The 25074-nt window shown below is 35.2% G+C and overlaps 1 protein-coding gene across 7 annotated transcripts in view; it reads right to left on the bottom strand.

The window, feature by feature from the left end:
• Window positions 1-810: 810 nt before the first annotated feature.
• POLK (DNA polymerase kappa) overlaps window positions 811-25074 on the bottom strand; it is a 78053-nt gene continuing 53789 nt past the window's right edge. For 4 of the 7 annotated variants that reach the window (XM_053664420.1, XM_053664421.1, XM_053664422.1 and 1 more), the window contains 9 exons: window positions 21931-22170; window positions 19781-19905; window positions 18282-18448; window positions 15762-15794; window positions 13113-13209; window positions 10348-10519; window positions 5927-6877; window positions 5285-5327; window positions 811-5103 (listed from right to left, as the gene is read on the bottom strand). In XM_053664420.1, coding sequence (XP_053520395.1) covers window positions 5019-5103; window positions 5285-5327; window positions 5927-6877; window positions 10348-10519; window positions 13113-13209; window positions 15762-15794; window positions 18282-18448; window positions 19781-19905; window positions 21931-22170 — 1913 coding nt within the window. In that variant the 3' untranslated portion in view covers window positions 811-5018. The remainder of the gene's footprint in view (window positions 5104-5284; window positions 5328-5926; window positions 6878-10347; window positions 10520-13112; window positions 13210-15761; window positions 15795-18281; window positions 18449-19780; window positions 19906-21930; window positions 22171-25074) is intronic. The other 3 variants (XM_053664424.1, XM_053664426.1, XM_053664423.1) reach the window with 3 other exon arrangements.

Here is a 25074-nt window from a genome sequence, read left to right as displayed (position 1 = left end):
TGCCCATTTACCTCTTTTCCTTTGCTGATTTTAATATGTATTATTTCACTGCAATAAACTGTGACTATGAGTATAAAAAACAGCTTTTTTGAGTCCTGCAAATAATTCTAACAACGTATTTGGCCTGAGGGTAGTCCTACAGGCTCATCACATAGTAAGAGATCACATTTAAAAAAAAATCTATGGATAACCATTCACGCAAGCATCGTTTATTTAAGCCACTACTTTTTTGTACCGAGTCATCTACAATGTCCATGCCCATTCAATACCACTGTTAATATGTTGTATTACTATAGCTTTATAGTAAATTTTAACATGTTATAAGGTATGTCCTTCTACCTTATTCTTGGGCCTTTGCTCTTCACACTATACCATTTAGGGCCTACTCAACAAATTCCCAGGAAAAATATGAGGTATTTTGTTTTGAATTCCACTGAACTTATAGAATAATTTGGGGAGAATAGTTTTAAGGTAGTCATCCTTCCTATCATGAACAGGGTTACGCTTTTCATTTACTCATATGTACAAGTTCATCTTTCAGTAATATTTTGTAGTTCCCAAGTTACTACACATTTTTTGAAAGATTCCCCACCTGCTCTTTAAATGGCTTGTACCTTGTTGTTACATAGGAGATTATTTTTATTATATCTTCTAACTGGTTATTACAATGGTACCGGGATGCTACTCCTTTTGTGTACTGATTTTTCAGTCATACACTTGTTGAACTTTTATTAAATGTAGATTTTAAAAAATGTAGACAAACATACCATCTGACAATAAAGTTTTATTTTTATTTCTTTGTTTCCAGTTTTCATTTATATCATTTATTAAATTGACTAGGATCTCCAACAAAGTAATAGAGGGCACCCCTGTGTTATTCCTAAGATATGCTTCTAAAATTTCACCATCAAATGTGATAATTTGTATAGTTTTCAATAGGAAAATTCTTTAGAATTATGAACAGAACCTGTTAATTCTATTTGGGGTAGCAACATGCCCAACTAGAAACTGCATTTGCAAGTTCCCTATAATATACAGAAGCCTTATCAGTTGCCCTATGACCATTTGAGATATAAGTGGAATTTATGTGGGGCTCCCAGGAAAACTCCTTAAAGTGGGACCAACCTGTTGCCCTTTATCATTTCTACTTTCTTGTTTTCCTATGTGGAACACACGTGTAAGGCTGGGTGTGGAAGAGCCCATCTTTTGACCACAAATTGACTGTGTGAGGCTGAGAAAGTCAGAGACTTTGAGCTCATCTTTGAACCACTGAGCCAATGCTAAGCAATGATATTCATTGCAAAGTAGATCCAATTTTTTAAAAAAGACTCTGATTTGGGTCTTTGTAATACACAGCTAAAGTGAAATTCTGAACTCACAGAAAGCAGGGTGCTGCGAATAACAAAACCTAATATATAGTAATGACTTGGTATTTGAGGGAGAATTTTGGGGAGTGGGAACATGAATACCACTGGCTGAAAGGCTGGTGATTTATTTGGCAGTGACAAAGTATTTGGTCAAGTTGTCAACTGCTGTCCTTTGAAAAGCAGACCAAATGCTGATTGAGGCTGTAGCATTAGGGGAAGTACTCGGAGAAAAACTCAAAATGTTGGTGTAGGATGGCTCTCTTCTGCTGTGTTCAGCAAAGTCCTAGAAAAGCAAAATGTACTTTTTTTTCTATTAACACTAGTAGATTACAGAGACAGAGAAAATATCTTACTAAGCAAAGCAATTTCTGCCATTTTTTTTCAGTTTTTATTGCAATACAAGTCACATGTGAACAAGAGTGTATAAAATATATCTGTACAGCTTATGGTGAATATAAATGCCATTACCACTCAAGATTAGAAACAGAACGTTGCCCTTCCCTGATCACATTCCCTGATCACATCCCCTACCATTCCTCAGAAGGAATCATTGTTTTAATTCTTGGGACAATTAACACACTTGCTTTTGTTTATAATTTCATCTCATATGGATACACCTGTAAAACAATACAGTATAGCTTTAACTGTTTGAACTTTATATAAATGGAATCATGCTGATTGAATGACTTGCTTCTCTGACTTGCTTCTTTTGCTCATTATCTTTGTGATATTCATGCACAGTCTGATCAGCTATATCCTTGATTTTCACCACTGTGTAGAATTTTCGTTTGAATTTACAATGACAGAATTTAACCATTCCTCCATTGCTGAATACTTGGTTGACTTCCCATTCTTGGTTCTTACAGTGCTGCCTAGGAAACATGTTCAGTAGTTTCCACAAAACAATGTATTTGTTAGGGTTCTGGCAGAAAAAAAATTGTAATTTGAGATGAGTTTAAGAAAGGGATGTGGGCAGGGTATGGGGAAATCCTGAAGGATAGTGCAGCTCCCCAGGGCTAGGAGAGCAGGCTCTGTCGCCACTCCTTGGTGAAGAGGTGAGGGAAGGAAAGGATTATCAGAACCTGGAGAGATGGCAGAGAATGCAGTGTCACTGTGGCCACGTACAAGAAGTTGTGACCTTCGGTTAAGGGACTTACCAAAAAGGTACACGAAGGCATAAATAGCCAACTTCATCTTTCTTCCTCCCCAAATCTTCTGCAGTGCCCCTCCCCCCACAACTGCCACGGCACCTTGCTGAACATAAGGCGGGGTACTGAAGGCAGAAGAATGATTTGGAGGGCAAACAGAAAATAACCAGCAATGGTGTATATTTTGTATAAGAAATGTCACTGAGTGTGCACACCTTCACACCTACTAAAGAAGGGCAAGGTGTTTTCCAAAGTGATTGTTTTCAAAGTAAGAGTTCACATTGCCCCACGCCTTCACCAGAACTTACTTCTCAACGGACCTTTTCATTTTTGCAAATCTGGTAGGGATGTGATGATACCTCTTTGCGTTCTTACTTTTCATTCCCCTATTACTAAAATGGCTGAAAATGGTTGCATGTTTCTTGGCCATTTAGATTCTTTTTTTTATGTCAAGCACCATTTAAAGTCTTTTATCCAAATTTCTATTGCTTGTCTTTTTCTTACTGATTCACTTAAATCGTTTACATATTCTGGATTATATACTCTGTTTTTCCCTCAGTTATTGTGTTACAAATATATTCTCCTAGGCGCTTCCTTATAATCTGACCTTATAAGTAGGTAAGATTATGGGTGTTTATTCTTTGTAGCTTTGCTGCATTTTCTAAAAATTCCCCAAAGGGAAATTATAATAAAAAGAAAAAAGTGAGTTGGATATTAGATAAAACAGGTAAGAAAAAGATGGGAAAAGAATTGTGGGAAAAGAAAATAAGACTAAAAGCACTGAGGAAGGAAGAGTGGAAAGGAAGGAAACCATTTCTATTGGCTAAAAGATCAACTAAATATTTTAAATTTTATTTTGAATTATTATTAAATATGTCTAAATGAAGGAAGTATAAGGGGACTCAATGCAAATGGAAAAAACACAAAAAGATTAAATAAAAAAATAAATAGGTCTAAATGATAACATTCAATTAAATAAGTCATCTAAATAAAAATAATCTAGTATTTAATGTTGAAAACAATAAAAATTAACTTGAGGCAAGATGGAAAACATCTATGGTACAATCTATTTTTCAATACATTAAATTGATGTTTCACAGAACCTAATTTTTTACAGATTCTGCAAAAGTAAATCACACAATCAAGAACCACAGCACAACGCTGTTTTCACCTGTGTGTACAATAACAACAGGCATGGGATTGGCATGCTAATAAACAGTAAGCCTTATTTTAAACAATCTAGGAATTTAAAGTCAAGTTACCACTTTTGCCAAAGGCTGTGCAAGATTGTACTTTAAGCTGTTCCTAAAATATGATTTCCTTATAAATTTAAATGAGGTGAATTTAGATGAAAAGGAGGTATCCAAATATTAAATCATTGTTATAACCTGCAACTAAGGTTGTATGTCAACTAAAAAGAAAAGTAGGATAAAAGAAAACAAAAATCTAAGAGAATAAAAGATATGGTTCTTCAAAGATATGGTAGCCACAAAATGGCTACCATCTTCATGTTTCAGTTAAATAATTGTTTCTGATAAACACTATTACTCATAGCACAAAATTATCTGGAGCAACTACTTAAGCTAACTACTTACTGTTAAGCTGTCTTCTTTCATAAATATTAATAAAAATATGACAGAAATATAACTAAGATATACAAGCTACTGTAATACACATTCATTTTTGAACTGTGCATTTTTCTCTATAAGGTTTTATAAAAAATAAACTAAGTGTACAATTTATTCTTTATAGATTTGCAAAGAGTACAAACATAACCGCCAGGAAATTAAATATTGCCATTTAAAAGTCCTAAATAAGAAAACAATTATCTTACACCTTAGACTAAATTTTTTAAAAAGTGGACCAAGTGCTTATTCATAAAAAAAGAGTTTAAATTAAAAAATCAAATGAATAATCATATTTAAGCAAAACTCTCTTAACACAGAAAATAATACTGTGATATTATCCTGAGAGGAACAGAACGTCTCGTGCTAGCTCTGCTAAGGTTTTTTCACAGAATGTATAATAAATATTAATCAAGAATGCTCATGAGAAATCTGAAGGCAGTAGGAGCTAAAATACAAATATACGAAGTTGTAGAAGATACTATGATCAATTACGGCAGACCAGTGCCAACAAAATGGTTAAGTACTGAAAAGCTTTTATGCTAAAAAAGGTTTGGGTGAACATCAGAGCCCTTATAAATACATGGTTTTACATTTCCTATAAAACTTAATAAAGAAATCACTTATTGATCCCATTCCTAATTTCTCATTTTAAAAGTATCTCTAACAGGAAGTGCAATTCTTATGGTACCAAAAAAGTATACAAAAGTAAATTAGTAGGTATATATTCCAAATTCATGTAAGGGAAATATCACTGGGGGGGATTACTACATTAGCCTTCCACTAAATGAATCTGTAAACTTAAAATGAGAAAAAATACCTTCAGTGATTATAAAAAACAAGTTCCAATTAAAAACTAATGATAAAAAGTTCATTGTTCATTTAAAAAATATATCAAGGGTATTTCTGGGATTGTCTGGTTTAATTTTCTTTGACGCTGAGTACTTTGTCATCAGTCCTGATCTGAAATTAAAAAACAAAAACAAGCAATTAAAATGCAGGAATAGATTTTCAAAAATAATTTTGCAAATAATTGATTTTTTAGAATTTTACTTGATTATAAAAGGAAATTTTAACATCTAAAAATTCAACCTTGAAATACGAGTTTCTCAGGTAGCTTTACTCAAGCTCAAATTAGCCATACCTCTTTGTTTTTGTTACAGCCTTCTGTACTCTGCCTGAGTTACCTTCAGAGGGAAGAGAAATGAAGAAATTCCATAATGAATAATAAGAAATAAATAAAGGATTATATAAAAGTTAAAGCTAACTGATATGAAGATGATAATAAAAAATTCATTAATACTACCTAGTTCATATTTATACATACCAGAGACTAACTTTACAGCATAATTTATTTATAATTGTTTTATTAGTATTATACTTAATTTTATTTTTGAAATTTGGCCAGAATCATAGCTACCAAAAAAACAAGTTAAAGAGGCTCTCTGGCTATGTAATTATCAATAATTTACCACTGTAAACTTAAAATGAGAAAAGGCACCCACTGTGCCTTGACAAATGTTCTCTGAATCTTTTGATTACATCACTCAGCTCTCTTAACCTTTGAGTTCATTCTGTGCTAAATCGAGCCCAAACCAAAGTTTTCCCAAAACTTAACACCTACTGGCTTCACTTAATTCTAACTTAAGGTAAAGTAACTAACATTGACCTAAATGGCATATATAAACAGTCCCTTTAAGAGTGGGTGTTTCAGACCTAATAATGATCTCAATTTTAATAAAATATTCCTAGAAAATTGAGTTCTTTAAAATGACTACAAACTCACCGGTATTTCTGGTGCTTTCTTTGAATTGGTTTACTGGATTAACTTTATCCTTTTTAAGTTCCTGGATTATGCCTTTATTTAAGCAAATATCCACATGCACATTGAACTGGGTAAGATCTGAAGTTTTTTGCTCTAGGTTACAAACAGGACAAATTAGAACCTGGTCTGTTATCTCTTCATATAAATGCGGCTGGGGGAGTTCTTGCCTTCTCAGTGACCCAGCATCTTCGCTTTCCAGTGCAACAGCACAGGAAGAATTCTGATGACAGTGTTCAATATCAAACGACGTGCTTGGAAGGCTAGAACATTCCTCTTTGCTATGCTCATTACTTAAAGCATCTATACTTTCTGCTTCAGATGGATTGCCTATAGTCTCTACCAACTCGGCACAATCTTCTGAATCGATTTCTGCATTCTTCTGATGGGTTTCATAATCCCGATCCTCACAGAGGTGAAAAGAATGATGCACGTTTTCTTTCTTGTTAACTTCTGTAGAGGAAGCATGTGAACATGAGAACATTTCACTCATCGAAGGTCCATTAAGACATGCATCTACATGTTTATTAAAGGCTTCTAGACTGATGATCCCTTGCTCCCTAAAGCAAACAGGACAGGTAAATATCTGATTGTTATCTGAATTCTCTGATGTGTCCAAATTCTCACTCATCTTCTTCTTTAAAACTTGTAATGATTGTGATGTCTGTACATCTTGTCCATTCACAGTTTCACACTTAAATGTGTCTTGGTGGCTCCATTTCTTTTCTGATCGTTTTTTGTCAAAAAAACTCTTCTTATGAGACATTTCTACAGGTTTTAAAAACTGGTCTTTGTCATTTTTCTCTATCCACCCAGTGCCTGGCAGGGTTTGGTCTCCAGCCTGTAAGAAACCAACAATACTCCTTTGTTGGCGTTTCTTACCTTCTTCACTGAGAAAACTAGACAGCCGGACGCCTAAAAGAAACCAACCGCAATTAATCAGTTTCAAATTCAACAGAACCAATTTACTCATAATTCATGAAAATATTTTGCAAATACTTTTGTGACATATATAAAAAGGGCTGTTTAGAGAAAAGTAATTAGCAACACTGTATATTTTCTGAATTAAAGGATGTTTTTCCAAAACTGTATTTTGAGCTGAAATTTATTTTTCAAATAAAACTGGGTATCACTAATTAGCAAGGGCCTACTGGAGTCAGCATGATTATACAGGTCTTTCAATTAAGCTCTTGACACATGATACCATTTAATAAATACTAAGTAATTAGTTGGAGTCAACTACATAGATACTTTAGCTCCTTTTTTTCAATAGGTTTTAATTTTTAGAGCAAATTTAGGTTGAAAACAATAAGTTCAGTTCCCAGATATCCCCTGCCCCACACATACAGCCTCCCCCACTATTGACATCCCCCACCAGAGCGGTACGCATGTGACAACCAATGAAGCTATGCTGACACAACACTATCGTTCAAAGTCCATCCTTTACATTAGGATTCACTCTACGTGTTAGTCACTTTGGGTGATACACATTCTAACATTCTGACAAATGCATAATGACATGTATCTACCATTATAGCATCATACAGAACAGTTCCACTGCCCTAAAAATCCTCTGTGCTCTGCCTATTCATTTCTTCCTTCTTGAAAATCCTTGATAACTACCGATACTTTTATTTATTTATTTTTTTAATTAATTTATTTTTTTAAATTGATTATGCTGTTACAGTTGTTCTATTCCCCCCTTCATTCCCCTCCACCCTGCCCCCCCAACCCCACCATTACCCCCCTTTAGTTTATGTCCATGTTTCTCAAGTCCTTTAGGTTCTATATTTCCCATGCTATTCTTGCCCCACCCATCTATTTTCTATCTACTGTCTATGCTACTTATTTTCTGTACCTTCTCCCCCCATCTCCTCCTCCCACTCCCCTGTTGCTAACCCTCCTTGAGATCTTCATTTCTATATTTCCACTCCTGATCTAGCTGTTCTTTTAGTTTGCTTTCATTTTACGTGTGGTTGTTAATAACTGTGAGCTTGTTGTTCTTTCACTGTTCATGTTTCTTTAACTTCTTTTTCTTAGATAAGTCTCTTTAACATTTCATATAATAAGGGCTTGGTGATGATGAACTCCTTGAATTTGGTCTTATCTGAGAAGCACCTTATCTGTCCTTCCATTCTAAATGAAAGTTTTGCTGGATAGAGCAATCTTGGTTGTAGGTCTTTAGATTTCATGATTTGGAATATTTCTTTCCAGCCCCTTCTTGCCTGTAAGGTCTCTTTTGAGAAATCTGCTGACAGTCTGATGGGGACTCCTTTGTAGGTGATTGTCCCCTTAGCTCTTGCTGCTTCTAGGATTCTCTCCTTCATTTTAATTTTGGCTAATGTAATTATGATATGCCTTGGTGTGTTTCTTCTTGAGTCCAACTTTTTTGGTACTCTCTGGGCTTCTTGGATTTCTTGGAAGTCTATTTCCTTTGCCAGATTGGGGAAATTTTCTTTTATTATTTGTTCAAATAGTTTTTCCACTGGTGGTTGTGTCTTTCCCCCTTCTGGTACCCCTATAATTCAGATATTGGAGCGTTTAAAGATGTCCTGGAGGTTCCTTAGACTCTCCTCATTTCTTTGAATTCTTGCTCCTTGACTCTTTTCTGTTTGGCCATTATTTGGTTTCTCCTGGTCCACTCCATTGATTTGAGTCCCAGTTTCCTTTTCATCTCTATGGGTTTCCTGTGGAATTCCATTCATTTCCCTTAATTTAGCCTTCATATGTTTGTCTAATTTGTGGCTATAATCAACCAGATCTGTGAGGAAGCTGATGACCAGTGTTTTAAACTGTGCGTCTGAGAGTTTTGCTATTTCTTCGTCGCTTAGATTTATCTCTGGGGCTTTGAGGTCTCCCTGCGACATTTTTGGTCTGTTCTGGCCCTTTAAATGTGAGAAACTGCGCCTTGGACTCCCAGGTCGCTGGGTTGTGACGCTGTATGTGGGGCCGTGGTCAGAGCGGGGAAATGGCGGTGCCCTCTATCGCCGCCGGGCTGGTCCAACCGGCCACTCCCTTGCTTGCGCGCAATTAGGCAACCGCGGTCAACTCGCTGCACCGCCTCCCCACTGCCTCCTCTGCAGTCGCTCACCCGGTGGGTTGCTCCGTCGCTCACTAGGTCCAATCCTGGGTTTGGAACCCGTGCGTCTGGATTCGCGCGTCTGGATTTCGCGCTCGGGTCGACCGAGCCCTCCCTTGCAGCTCCTCACCAGACACCGGTTTCGCCCCTTACCAGTCGGGCTGAAGAATTTGTTGTTAGCGGACTTCCGAAAAGTTCAGTTTTCCGTGTTCTGGTTGTGTTTTCTGATGCTAATATTTAGTTGTCCCTAAACTTGGTTGTGTGAGGAGGCACGGCATATCCACCTAAACCTCCATCTTGGCGGAAGTCCTACCAATACTTTTAGTGTCTCCATAATCTTTTCCAGAATGTTATATGGTTGGAATAATACAGTATGTAGGCTTTTCAGATTGGTTTTTTCAGTTAATAATATAAACTTAAGATTCCTCCATGTCATTTCATGGCTTGACAGCTCGTTTCTTTTATGGCTAAATATATTCTACTGTCTGGATATACCACAAATTCCACTGACCTACTGCTGATGGGCATGTTGGTTGCTTCCAAGTTTTACAAGTTTTAGTAATAATGAATAAAGCTGCCATTAATGTATACCATTTAGTTCCTTTTAGTTAACATATTTTACTCAGCTGATCTCAGTGTGTGCTGTCTTTCGTATATGAAAGTATGGCTAATGACCCACTCTCAGCAGTATACTAAGTTGGCATTTGGGATGCTTATCCACAAATGTTGTTTTACACAGTTTACTTTAGAAACATTTCTTTTCTTTTTTTTTAACCACATAGTGGCTAAAGATGTGGTTTTATTAGTACCATAATCCCTCATCTGCAATTCTGAAATCCAAAAAGCCCTGACAATTGTAAGCAACATACAGTAATTGATAGCTGGATGGATGGGAAGCTCTTTAGAGTATTTACAACTCAGTGTGAATATTTTTTTGCTTTGCTACAGAAATATTAGTGTGTTTGATCATGAAGTGCTTCCTCATATCCCAAAGGAGTATTACAAGATATATTCAGTATGCTTTCTAAAATCTGAAGAGTTTAAAATTTTGCAACAAACCTAGCCCCAAGGATTTCAGCAAATATTGATAGTAAGGAAAAGAACAGCTTTAACTGGGTCTTACTGGAATTAAACTAATAATCACAGCATCACATGCATCAAGTTCTAGGAATTAAGGAATATGGCAGCAGTGTAAATAGAAATTCCTAAAGTTTTAAGCATTAAAATGGAGAAGAGAACATTTCCAAATTGATTCTTTGGGAAAGTATAGCACATTTAAGGAAAAGCCAGAAGAGAAAAGTCATACCCATAAGTCTTAACCTCAGGGGATGTGGAGAATCAGCATCAATTTCTGTTCTTAGCAATTCTTTAGCAAGAGCAAATATTTCTTCTGCAGTAGACACAACAGATGAAACTGTAGATGCACGAGTTTTTACTTCAAAATTCACATTCTTCAGCTTAATGGTAACAGTTCTACCCTGTAATTAACCGAATACATTATTAAATATGGTTTTCTAACTTCTAGAAAAAATTATTTTACAGGTTAAAAAGCTCATGAAGCTCAAAACTTACGTACATATAATATGCAAGTACAATCAATCACTTCTAAAACATAGTAATAAAATTGTCATAAAGAATAACTAAAACCCAAAAGTAATTAAAAAATCCCATTTTAGCCAATAATTACTACTCCCCTCCCAAATAAATTTTTGTAAAAGATGTTTATATAAAGGGCAAAGTTAACTAATCTTTTTTTCCCTAAAACCTCTTTTAGAGGTCAATTCAGGACCTAAAAAAAGGAAAGAAAAAATTCTTTCTAAAGGAGCCCATTTGAAAAGGTCTCGTGGACAGCTCACACTTATTGTGTGGCAACTATATGACAGATAGTATGTTAAACAATTTACATGTAAGAACTCTCTGTACAGTAACTATTTAATGAATAGAACATTTCAGTTTGGGATAATGAAAAAGTTCTGGAGATTGACAGCATTGATGGTTACATAGTATGAATGCACTCAATGCCACTGAAATATATACTTAAAAATGGTTAAAACAGTAAATTTTATGTTATGTATATTTTACTACCTTCTGGAGGTAGTAAGAGTGAATTAAACTTATTGACTCACTTCCAAAAACTAGAATATGAAAAGAGAAAAACAGTAACTTCACAATGGAGAAGCCTAGCAAACATCACCCTAACCAAGTGATGGAGGTTAACGTCGCCCATGATATCAGGTGGCTTTCATATGCAGTAGCTACTCCTTATCTGTGGGGATTTGTTCCAACACCCCCAGTGGATACCTGAAAGTGTGAGCAGTACAAAACCCTATCTATATTTACTATGGTTTTTCCTATCATATATACTTATGATAAAGTTCAGTTTATAATTAGGCACAGTAAGAGACTGACAACACAACCAATAATAAAATAGGACATTTTATAAAATTATAACAATATTACTGTAATAAACGTTATATAAATGTGGTCCCTCTCTGATAACTTATCTGATAACCAAGACCATTACTAAGTGACTAATGGGCAGGCAGCATGTGCGGCGTGGATTTCACTGGGCAAAGGGATGATTCTCATCCTGGGCAGAATGGAGCAGGGCAGCATCGGATTTCGTTGTGCTACTAAGAATGATGTACAATTTAAACTTATGATTTGTTTAATTTCTAGAGTTTTCCATTTAATATCTTTAGCCCGTGGGTAACTGAAACTACAGAAAGTAAAATCTCAGTAAGGGGAGACTACTGTACCCTCCTAGGACGCGAAAAGAAGGACACTTCGCCTCTGTGGTGTTCTTCCTAAAACTCATGCTGTGGTCTGTCTGATCTACAGAAAATCACAGACAAACCCAAATTGGGAGATGTCTGGCCAGTATTCCTCGAGGCTATCAAGGTCATGAAAAACAGGGAAATCCTGAGAAACTGTCACAGACTAGAGGAGACTGGAGAAGACATGACAGCTAAACGCACTGTGGTTCCCTGGATTGAATCCTGGAACATTAATGGAAAGAGAACATTAATGGAAAAGAGATAAAATCCAAATAAAGTCTGGAGTTGTGTGAATATCTATGTACTAATGTCAGTTTCTTAGTTTGGACAAATATATTCTGGCAGTATAAGATATCAATAATAAGGAAACCGGTATATTGGAGCTCTCTATAGTACCTTAGCAATTTTTCTGTAAATCCAAAATGATTAACACATTTTTTAAAAAACAACTCTTTTTACAATCAAGTCATGATAGAAAAGGATTATAAGAAAAATACTCATCAATTATCCCATTCATTATAATAATGTTTTAGTATTTTTAATTTTTTATTGAAGTGACATTGGTTAATAAAATCACATGGCTTCAGGTGTACAATTCTAGAAAACATCATCTGTATATTGTACTGTGTGTTTGCCACCAAAGTCAAGTTTCCTTCCATCACCATTTATCCCCCCCTTTACCCTCTTCTACTTTCCCCTAATCCGCTTTCTCTCTGGTAATCACCATTACATTTTGTAATTACTCTAAATAACTCTGGTTTGAGAGTGTCAGAAAAACACTAAATGTGGATTGCTCTGAGTGAAGAATATCAAATACAAAGTTCAAAGCCTTCCAGATGTTGTTCTCAATGTATTAAAAAAAAAACCTGCATTAGATCCTTGAAACAAAATGCTTACTGTAGAAAGTCACTGTCTGCATGAGAAAAACATTAATGGATGGTTGGAAGTCATTTATAATATGTAAATACAGTTCTAGGAAAATCCTTCCCCCTTTGCTTCATTCTCTAATACCAATGTAACTCTGATTTCAAACTTATTCCAAGGACTTCCAAGGCAGTATAAATGCCTCTGGAGTTATGCTGGAACCACTCTACCCTGCAACTCGCTTCTGCACAGAATGACAGGCTGACCCTCAAATAAGCGTCAGAATTAAATTTCTTTGTTGGTGATGAGAATACTCTTATCTGACATTTCCCACTTTGCATTCAAATGCAATATCTAATTCTTGCATTAAAGTGCACTTTATTATCAGAAAATTTTGAAGCTGAGAGAACACCGAATTAAAACGAAGCACCTTGAGCCCTTCTTTCTGCAGGTCCCGAGCAAGCTCGCTGCAAAGCTCCTGGCACAGGCTGTACTGTTCTTCCGCTGTACTCATCTCACTGAATGTCCTAGAAAGACAAGAATGATCTTGGTGTCCAAAGGAAAAATATAATTCAGGATAATTTAGGAATGATATACTATGTTTAAATGGCTTAGCATTAAGTTATATTTTCTGTAGTACAGAATAAAGTTTTCAGATGAATTAAGATATAATTAAGTAAAAAACATTTAAGATCTTCTTAATAATTGAAGATCATTTAGAAAATGAAGCTGATTAGCAAAGGTATATTTTCATACTTCTTGCTCATTCTGTAGTATTTTAAAAAATATAATTAAAGCCACCAACAGATCATAATAATACCCTCAGAAACTTAAAACACACTAAGGCATATACGTATATAGACTCTGCTCTAAAGGATTATCTTAAGAAAGTACAGATGAGAATATTATTCCAATTATTACACAGGTATTTTCTGAAAGTATCTTCAAGTAGATTTAAAAGGTTGTTTAATGGCACCCAGGTGTAGTTATCTAATAATTGAAAATGGAGGGCTGATTAAATGCAGAAAATTTTTAGTTCATCTGCACGAGAGTGTTAAAAGAAGTTGAAAGGTCAATTAACCTAAAAGAAGAGGCAACTACAGAGAAATCGGAGTAGTTATAAATCATGTGCAAATGACCATTCAGACCTCCCCTTCTAACTACTCAACTACCCTGTTCTCCCCGCAGTGCAGAACCAGTGTTGCTAGCTTTCTATTCTTATGAATTCCTCGAGTAATATTTCATGCACATATAAACAAAGCAAATATTTTCTCCTCATTTTTATATAAGCAGTAGAATATTAGACACATAGTTTAATGCTTTGCTTTTCTCAGTTCGTCCTGGTCAAAGTTCCCTATGAGTAAATAATTTTCTCATTTTTATATGGCAGCAAAATATTCTAGTTTAAAGATGTAAGGTCATTTAACCAGTCCTCCATTCATGGGTATTTAAGTTACAATATTTTCAATCTTTTGCTATAGTAAAAAATGCAATGAATAACTTTGTATACATGTGAAATGACATGCAATTACAACTATATAATAAATTCCTATAAAAAGAACTGTGGGATCGAAGTACATATGCATCTGTAATTTTGAAAGATACTGACAAATTGTCTGTCCCCTGTGGTAGGCACACTAATGGTCCCCAAAGATGTCCAAATCCTAATCCTCTGAACTGAGAACATCACGAAAGGGACTTTGCAGATATGCTTAAGTCAAGTCAGGGAGCTTATCCTCAATTATCCAGGTGGGTTAATAGAATCCCAAGGTTCCTTATTAAAGGGAGGAGGTTCAGAGTCAGAGAAGAAGAAGGTCCTAAATTTGAATACAGAAGATGGGTCCGTGAGCCAAAGAATATAGGCAGCCTCCAGAAGCTTTTGATAAAGAGACCAATTCTCTCCTGGAGCCTCTAGAAGGAACGCAGCCCTGCCAATAGCTTAATGTTAGGACTTCTGACCTTTAGAACTATAAGAGAATAAATCTGTGTTGTTTTAAACCACTAAATTTGTTATGGTACCACTAAGAAGCTAGCACATCCCCTCCTAGGGTTTATACCTTCTTCACTCCCATAGTCTTGCCAGTAGGTTGTGTTAGTATCTTTGCCAACCTTATTAGTGAAAAATACTATCTCAGAGAATTTTCAATCTGTATTTCTTAAATTATAAAGCAGATTGGGAATATTTTCACATGTTTTAAGAGCCATTTATACTTCTCTTTCTGTTAACCAGATTTTTGTTATTTTTTTCTATTGATTTGCCAGCCCTCTCTTAACACATGTTAATAGTTAATATTTTTGTATACTAAGTAGTGTTCTCAGTAACAGACAAAATGGAAGAAAAAATTCATTAAATAAGACAATATTATCACACTCTTAGGTGCTTTTCCCCCCTTTCCTTTGATTGCTTTTTATGTAAATCACAGCCTCAAGGCAATTTTGATCAGTCATTTATTGAGTACATCATCTTGTCAGTGTCATTCAGCTTTTCTGATCACAACCATATACTATGTCCATAGTTTTGAATGTCTCAGTGGAACTTCGGTGCTTGGAGAAAACTAAGGGACTGCACAAACAATGAGATATTTTCCAAAACAATAAGGTTTCCATCAAGATTCCATTTAACTTCTAAATAAGATTGTGAACGAATGAAACAGATCACCTCTAAGCTCTCTTACATCATTGTCTATTTATTTGATGACTCAGCTCATTCACTAATATTTGAAGAGTTTTAGAAAGAATTTCCATGGCCACTTCTTAAATTTCCCAAATAACTTCTCAGTATAATTTTTTAAAATAAAGGATAGAAATTAAGATTTGGAATCCTAAAATGCTTGGTTTTCACTGAATAGGAACAAAATCAACATTTAAAAAAATAACTGTAGTTAATTTTTTTTTCCGTTGAGAGCATAGCAAGTGAAGATAATAAAGCATTGTACTGGGATATTTACTTCAGGAATGTGACATGCTGCATATTGTTCTGTGGTTTGTTCTATTTTAATTTCAGTGATACTTTTCTAAAAATTAAAAATTAGTTTAAAATAGCATGAATTATGAACAATTAATAATATTGAAATATTACCTCTCAACACTCATGCTTTTCCTCTCTCCATCCCTTGAAATGAAGAAAAAAAACCATTTTATTTGCTTTCTCAAAGACTGAGTTCCTTTTAGCAGACCAAGAAGATTTAATATATCAAGTACCCTTCAGAAATCTCAGTGTTTTTGATTAAAATTTATACATCATGAAAAAGTGAGTTTTTAAAAATCTAGGAATAAATCACCCAGAGAATGTAGATAGATAAGATGCTAATATGATCACACATGTCATGGATCAAGTCTACATCTATCTAAGAGAACAAATTTGAAAACAGGCTGATATTGCCCTGGCCGGGTAGCTCGGTTGGTTGGAGCATCACCCTGACACGACAAGGTTGCCGGTCCGATTCCTGGTCAGGGCACATCCAAGAAGCAACCAATGGATGCATAAAGTGAAACAACAAATCGATGTTTCTCTTTCTCTCTCTTTCTTTCTCTCGACCCCCTCTCTCTAAAGACCAATAAATAAAAAAATTCTTAGAAGAAAATAGGTTGATATTATAAACTGCTTCTATTAAAAGCCTGAATATCAAAACCACAACTTACAAAAACAATAGCAAGTGGTGATATAATGGCTTGCAGTTAGTTATAGGATGTAATTAAATTTTAAATAATTTAATATCAATTATCTAGCTTTTGGCTGAGTACATTAACTTCTCTCTCCTATAGCCTGTTCGTTATTCATTGTACCACTCTATAGAACCTCGGGCAGAACTTGGCACACAGCAGCAGGATGAACATTGGGAATGGAATCTGAAGCATCTAGTTTGGTTAGATTCCACCAGCTCTGACAGGAGCAGTTGACACCAAATGGCTGAAATGACAGTTACGTTATTCATTTCCAAAGATTCAATTAACCTGTTCTGAATGAAGCACTGTTCTAGGCCTTGGGGATACAGTAATGTAGAAAACAGACCAAGTACCTGCCCTAAGGAACTTGTATCTTTGTGGAGAGAGACAAATAAACAAATAAAAAGTGAATATGGAATATGTTAGAAGGGGAGAAGTACTACAGATTTAAAAATAAAGCAGAGTAGGGGGCTTAGAGAATGTGGACAGAGAAAAGGTAGATTTGTTATTTCATATTATTATTATATTATATTATATTATATTATTATAACCCCAGATTAATGTGTGAAATGTTTTATCAGGAACTTTATTGTGGTTAAGCACTATGGAAATAAAAAGAGGTTGATTTTTGTATTAAAAGAGAAAGGCTTATTTCTCATTATCTTCAATGTGTGGTTGCCCCTTGTGCATCCCCTCCTGGGGACCTGGCCCACAACCCAGGCATGTGCCCTGACTGGGAATCGAAGTGGTGACCCTTTGGTTCACAGGCTGGCACTCAATCCGCTGAGCCGCATCAGCCAGGGCTCATCATTACTAGATTATGTGTAGTACTGTGATGTCTTTTTCTTATTTTTCATTATATCCACTCAAATTCAATGTCAGCTAATTGTGGACTCAACTGATTGAGAAGCATGGAGAGCTAAGAAAAGCAGTACCACAAGCCTTACAATCTCTGTAAGATTTAGCAGGTTTAATTGATTAATAAAACTTATTTTACATGCCCCAAGGAATCTTTTGTTCTCCTTTATTTTGAGTATAAGACTATAAAGGAGCTATTTTGAGGGCAGGCTGACAGGATGATGACAAAACGAAAAATAGTGTTGTGCTAATTCCCATCCTTTTTCTAATTCCCCTTTTCACCCACTCCCAAAAGTATACCCTTCCAGCTCTAGGAAACTCCTTTTTAAGACCTGGACAAAAGAGAGTGGGCAGGAAGAAAACACAGGGCCCCTCCTCTAGTCACTCACCTGCTAGATCTCTACGTGGTCGGACCCTGCAGGGTTCTGTCTCCCTATGACGGCAGCCAAGCCCAGCTCTTCCCTGGCCCCCTAGTCATTTTTAAGGCCCTCACTGCCTCATTTTCTTCATTCATTTATTTGGTTACTTTCTATCTCCCACACTAGTCTGTAAACTCCAGGAAGGCAGGTCTTTGTCTTGTTTACTGCTATTATCCCCAGCATCCAGAACAGTACCTAACAAAAATTAAGTATTCAGTACTGAATGAACAAATCATTACAAATCTGGGAGGGAAATAGGTCATGAAGGTTTTCAAAGAATCATTCAATCTCCTTGTTTAAAAAGTGAATTCTGGAATAAGAGCCATCTTGCTTTTCTGAAAAATCTGACCACTAGGTCTTCCAGTATGCTTGTTCTGAACAAGGAACGAGGCGTGTACAGAAAAGAGAGTACCCATCATTCCTCTTGTTTCATCTATCCAACTGCTGTAGCCAACAACCTAGGAGTAATTCTTTATCCCTCTTTTCCTTTTCTCCCACATCCAATCTTTTGATTCTAATTAAAAAATTATATTCCAAATTGAACCAGCCCAAAATCATGTAAAAACATGTTATCCTTATAGGTTCCACTTCAATGGTTAGAACTGTTATTTCAGCAAATAATAAATAAAAAGCAGAATGAATATACATATGGATACCTTGTCAGATGTGTTGAACCCAGACCCATGGAAATCTGTAGGAAATAACGCCAAGATGTTTCAGAGAAAAGAAGAGAAAGTAATGCCCTTTGTTGGTAGAGTTCTGTACAAGTTATAATTCCAAGAGCCTTTAACATTTTCTCTGTAACTTTTCCTATTCCAGAAACCTAGAAGAGAATCAATATTTATTATTAACACATTTTTAAATTAAGGTAAGAACTGTTATTATAATCTCATTATGCACTTTATAATCAATAAAAGGCATAAATAATATGACTGTATTCATGTTATTTTCATAAGAAAACTGCTTTAATTGCTTTTTGGCATTTCCTGAATTAGCGTTCCATAAAAACTTAAACGTAAAATTCCATAAAATTTTTAAAAGCACTAAAAAAAGAGGAGTTCTGTGGTCAAACTTGGGGAATGCTAGGATAAGCAAATTTAAATTGAACTCCTCAGTGTAACACTTATAAATCTTTAATATAGTAGTATCTTTGTGATCCATAAGGGTGGTAGATTCCAAGTTATTTGACCCCAAAACCTTTTTTATGGAACACCTATTCATACTTTAAGAAACATATTGGAAAACACTGTTTTATAGCTATACCTTACATAATAAACTATTCAGTAATCATTATACATTCTATATTTTGAGATAGTCTTTCTTTTGAGCATTGAAAAATGCTTTATTTAAATTTACTCATACACTATGTTGAATGAGAAAAGTCCTACCTCTGGGGTGTCCAACTTTTTGGCATCTCTGGGCCACACTGGAAGAAAAGTTGTCTTGGGCCACACATTAAATATACTGCAACACGTAATCACACAAAAAATCTCATAATGTTTTAAGTAAATTTACAATTTTGTGTTGGGCTGCAGGTTGGACACCCCTTTACCTAGGACATCGAATGGTATATAGTGCAATTATTGTTTAAACAGCATATATATATAGAAAAATCTAGAAGCTTTAAAAACAATAAAATGTACCCCCCTTCTTATAACTCCTAAAGTATCATTTTACCATTTTAAACATGGTTATTTTGATGCACTTTTGTTAAAATGAGTAAAATTCTAAATCTCTTTGAAGTATCATATGTGTTAATCTAGCAGCAATCTGGACTTTAGAACTAAGACTGTATATTGAGTTACAGCTGAAAGAACTCTTCTCTGTATTCTTTTTATTCCTCTTCTCCTTAGGAGGGGTAAAGTTAGTCTGTCATCTATTACTTTCTTAAAACTTTTCAGCAAACAAGATTTCTAAACCTCACATATTAAGGGTTTAATAGAAAGATTTCTTCCAATTCAATCATCCATTATAGTTCTTGCTTGTTACCTACTGTTTTAAAACTTTCAGCTAAGAATTACTATCATCCTAAATAGTATCTCTTTCAGAACTCAATCGTATACAGAACTCAATGGTGTGTGTGTATACATATGTGTGTGTGTATATATATACATATATATATATATATAAAATAAGTTTTATATAAAAATCTCACCTTTCTAATGGGTAAGTCCTTGATGAAATCCATCACGGCTTGTCTGTTGGGGAGAATTTGGTATTGTCCATTTGGTTTATTCTTATCACTGCATACTTTTGCTAACATTGTATTTGGGGCAATGCCTTAAAAGAAGAACACTCTGATGACTCAAAGAAGTTGATATGTATGACTTTAAAATACATGATGACAATATAAGAAAAAAAAAATAATATTAAGTGCAAAAAAATCTGAAATGATGTGAAATGCTGTTTTAAAAGTAACAGTGGGTTAAAAAAAGTGTTTTTAAGAAAACAGTGGGATTAAGCAAAATCACAAAACAAAACAAAAAAACTCACAGTCACAGAAAACAGTATGCTATATACCAGAGAGAAGTGGGGTTGGGAAAGTAGAAAAGGGAAAAAGGGGGGATAAATGGTAAAGGAAAGAGACTTGACTTTGGGTGGTGAACACGCAATAAGATATACAGTTAATGTATTATAAAATTGTATACCTGAAACCTATATAATTTTAACCACTGTTAAATAAATTCAATAAATAAAAAATGCATCCATATTTAAAAGAGAATATTCAGATAACAGCAATAAATCATAATAATATGCCTTGTTAAATAAGTAAATAAAAATAAAATAATGGTGGATTATTATCTATCTCCCCTGGGCTTCCTATGGTTTTAGGTAAATCTCCATTGTATTTTAAAGTCTAAGAGTAATTCCTGAGTTTAAGTGATACCAGAAAGGACCCAAGAACCCCAGAAATTTACTGATAAAAATTGTGTATTTATTCTTATGTGTTTAAACTTCAGTCACCTTCAAATACTCTCCATCTGATGAAATGTATCTATTGAAACATTTTTTTTCACTGCTCAAAATAGTTTTTGAACTTGTTGATTCTGATGCCTTTTGGTGCTTCTGCCATTTTTTGTTTTACCTTTTCCACACTGGCAAAAAGTTTCCCTTTTAGAACTTTTTTCATCAGGGAAACAAAAAAAGTTGTTTGGGGTGATACTGGGTGAACAGGGAGGGTGGGGCATGGAGATCATGCTGGTTTTAGTAAAAAACTGTTGAAACTCAGCATGGTGTGGGCAGGTGCGCTCATAAATCATCCATCATGAAATGGGCAAATGTGTTGAAAGAGTCTTCAAAAAAAATTCCCTGAAGCAAAATGCAGCCTCTCACAACACCACCAGCTGGTGCACTGAGACAGAGGGGTTCCTAGAACTCTCACCTAGTGGGGAAAGTCTGTACTACAAGGGCCCCCCCCCTCTAGAAGATAATTCTGGTTTTGGGAGGACCTTCCCTCCGTACTGTTAACTTACATACCATCTGTAGTAAAAGCATAGGCTAGCTTATAAAAAGATCCAGAATATAAATTAGAAGGTATGTTTACTCTTTGAAAAGGTCTTCTGTATAAATTATCCACATAAAAATATCAAAAATTTAAAACAGTAATAATAAATTGTGTGCATCATTTTTATGTTATAAAGTACTACTTTTAATGATTAGGAGAAATTGAAATAAAAATATTACAATATAATCATTAAACAGTTCACTGAAATTTTCATACACATCTTCCTAAATTTTATTACTGTTCTCACGCTTTGGTGTATAAAAGGAGAAAACCAACCTCATCTTAATATGGCTTATATAAGATAACTTGGGATCCTTAAGATGAATATCAACCTCTATGCTAAGCAGTGTCACCCTTATGGGTTACTGACATATGTAAAGCTCTTTTTCCCTTCACTGGATGGTCCTAGGTTGTTATGTTGCCAGTTGGTGATTCTTTAATCTACTACTCTGTGGCTATCTGGGGTCTCTCCTGCACTGTAACCCTGGAAGGGCTGCAGTCTTCCGAGGGAAAAGTAAGAAAGTGCTATGTCCAAAAACAATTAAAATATAATTTGTGCTTAAAAAAAGAAAAGCTACATGAGATTTATAATAGTTTTTTTTTCCTTTGGGCTCAGGGCTTTTTGGCTTAATTCCAACTTACCTATAGATTCTAGGCATTTTAAATAGGCTGTTAGAAGTTGAATAAAAAATAATGAATAACTAAAATGTTACTCTATACTTTATAGTGACAAACTACTAATATTACACATGAATTAGACAGTCCCAAAATTATAAGTATTAAGTATCCTGTTTAAGTACCTGCACTGGCTGTCAGTGTTGTTTTTTGCTCGATTCTGAAACGAATTTCCTTTACCACTTCCTCAGCTGATGTTCCAAAAACAACTGAGTTTTGAATTGTTTGAGGATTATTCTGTTCTTCATTGTTCACTTGGGAAGTATTTCCTGGGGGCTGCAAATCAGGAGGACTATCCTCGAAAAGTAATGGAGAGACAGATCGTTCATGCTCACTCGGTTTATTAAGTTCCTTTTCTGGCTTACCTAAACGAGAACAGGAACAATAATTCACTTTCATCTTAAGAAGCATATACTTCATAAATCAGGTTTTGCTACATTCTTTCTAAACACAAAATAAATAGAGTTTAGTTTTGTTTCTAAGGACCAAGGTCAGAAATGTCATCATTTAGATTTTACAACTGTTTTAAAAAGAAAACAATGATTTTAAGGTTTTTAAAATATATATATTAGCCATTTCCATAGTATACATTTTAAAAGGAAAGATCCTAAGTAAAACCCCCTAATTATTGTATTTATAACATATTACTTTTTTCTTAGAAAATGACAGCTTTCTTTTTGTTTGTTCACTTATCTCTAGGGGAAAAATATCTTTCTTAAATTAGAATTTAATAATGAGAAGAAATTAAGCAATCTAAAATAAATTCCTGAAATAATAAGTTTTGCTTTTAGAGGAAAAAAACTTAAATTTCCCTCATTCATGGAACACACTTTTCATATATTAACATAATCTAAATTTTCTTCTTTCAAATGCTGTTTTTAATTTTTACTTGTCTGTTATTAAAGGATCAATCTTACTAAAGGCATATTTGAAAGAAATAGAAATTACTTCTGGGTATTATACAAATTCTTTTTTTAAATTTACAGTCTCTATTTTACATATTAATATCCATTAAAATATATAAATTCTTAAGGTCTGATTGGAGTAACCATTGTGCCGGGTTCAGGGAAAGAAGCCTTTATTACTATCAATAGGCTATAAACTACTGACTGTATTTTGCCATGTATAAGGCACACTTTTTTGCCCAAAGTTGTGAGGGAAAAGTAAGTATGTGCATTATACATGGATAGTATTAATTCTGTATCTATACAAATATTTTAAATTTCCTTAATTTATGCTTATATGTTCAAAGTGTAATGCTAGAAAGTGATAACAATATCTGTATGCAAAATAATACCATGGAATACAATAATTGGTTTTCTCTAAATATAAATAAATAATTAGAAAACGAAAATGAAAGTTTATTTTTTCCCTGAAAGTTTGGGCCAAAATCGTGGGTGCGTATTATACATGGGAGCACATTACACATGGCAAAATACTATAATATTATTATTAAATAGTACAGTAAAAGTATCTATCTGAAAATTATTACCTCATTTCATTTGCATTTTTCATAAATGGCCTGTAAAATACAGTTAAAATATATACTGGTACTAAAAATGTTATCATGAATAAATCCATTAAAGACTTTACTTTGTAGGCTTAATGGAGAAATGCAGTTTAAATACACTTATAACTAAAATTAACAACAGAGCTTTCTGATCTCATTTCATGATTTTATTAGACATAAATGCTTTCCAAATTAAGGTAAGTACACAATCAAAAATTAAATTTCTACTTCTGGCCAAGATGGAGGCATAGATGGAAACACTGTACCTCCTCACACAACCAAAATTAAGGACAACAAAGATATAGAAATAAAAACACAACCAAAACAGACAGAAAACTGAACTGTATGGAAGTCTGACAACCCTTCATCCAGACCAGTAAGAGGGGTGGAGTCGGTGGCCCATGGGGAAAGGTCACAGCAGGAAAAGGCGGTGGCTGGCAGACCCGGGTGCACAGGCGGCACAGGGCTAGCAAACCCCAGGCACAGGGAGGCAACAAGCAAACCCAGTGAGGCGTGCAAGGTGGCTGACTGACTCTGGACACACATTTGCAGCAGAAAAACCAGGCAAAAACAGGGAGCAAGACATATCATGCAACACAGGGCCTCAGCAATGGGAAATAAAGCCTAAAAGCACCGACTGAAAACACTTGTGGGGGTTGAGGTGCCAGGAGAGACTCCCAGCCTCACAGGAGAATTCACTGGAGAGACCCATAGGGTCCTAGAACTTACACAAGTGCACCCACCAGGAACCAGCATCAGAAGGGCCCTATTTGCTTGTGGGAAGCAGCTGAGGGGACTGAAATATGAGAGTGGAGCAAACACTATTTCTCCCTCTCTGACCCCGCCCCCACATACAGACACTGGGTTGCCCTGTCCTGGTGAACACCTAAGGCTCCACCCCTTACTACATAACAGGCACCACAACACACACACAAAAAAATGGCTAAAACAGAGGAACAGATCAAAGCTCCAGAAATAATACAATGAAGTGACCAAGAGATAGACAACCTATCACGTGCACAGTTCAAAACACTGGTGATCAGGATGCTCACAGAACTGGTTGATTTTAGTCATAAATTAGATGAACAAATGAAGGCTACACTAAGTGAAATGAAGGAAAATACACAAGGAACCAATAGTGATGGAAAGAAAACTGAGACTCAGATCAATGGAGTGGACCAGAAGGAGGAAAGAAACGACCAAACAGAAAAGAATAAAGCAACAAAAAATTTTAAAAAATGAGGAGAGGCGTAGGAACCTCCAGGACATCTTTAAACGTTCCAACATCCGAATTATAGGGGTACCAGAAGGGGAAGAGGAAAAGCAACAAGTAGAAAACTTATTTGAACAAATAATAAAGGAGAATTTCCCCAATCTGGCAAAGGAAATAGACTTCCAGGAAGTCCAGGAAGCTCAGAGAGTCCCAAAGAAGGTGGACCCAAGGAGGAACACACCAAGGCACACCTTAATTACATTCACCAAGATTAAAATGAAGGAAAGAATCCTAGAAGTAGCAAGAGATAAGGAGTCACCTACGAAGGAGTTCCCATCAGACTATCAGCTGATTTCTCAAAAGAGACCTTGCAGGCAAAAAGGGGCCTGCAAGGCCCCTTGGAATACTTGGAATACTTGGAAAGAAGTATTCAAAGTCATGAAAGTAAAGGACCTACATCCAAGATTGCTCTATCCAGCAAAGCTTTCATTTAGAATGGAGAGGCAGATAAAGTGCTTCTCAGATAAGGTCAAGTTCAAGGAGTTC

The sequence above is a fragment of the Artibeus jamaicensis genome, unplaced genomic scaffold (genome assembly GCF_021234435.1).
Source record: "Artibeus jamaicensis isolate MK-2021 breed Jamaican fruit bat unplaced genomic scaffold, CSHL_Jam_final contig_373, whole genome shotgun sequence".
Lineage (NCBI taxonomy): Eukaryota > Metazoa > Chordata > Mammalia > Chiroptera > Phyllostomidae > Artibeus > Artibeus jamaicensis.
Note: the sequence above shows the minus strand (reverse complement) of the source record. Positions and strands in the feature narration are given on the sequence as shown.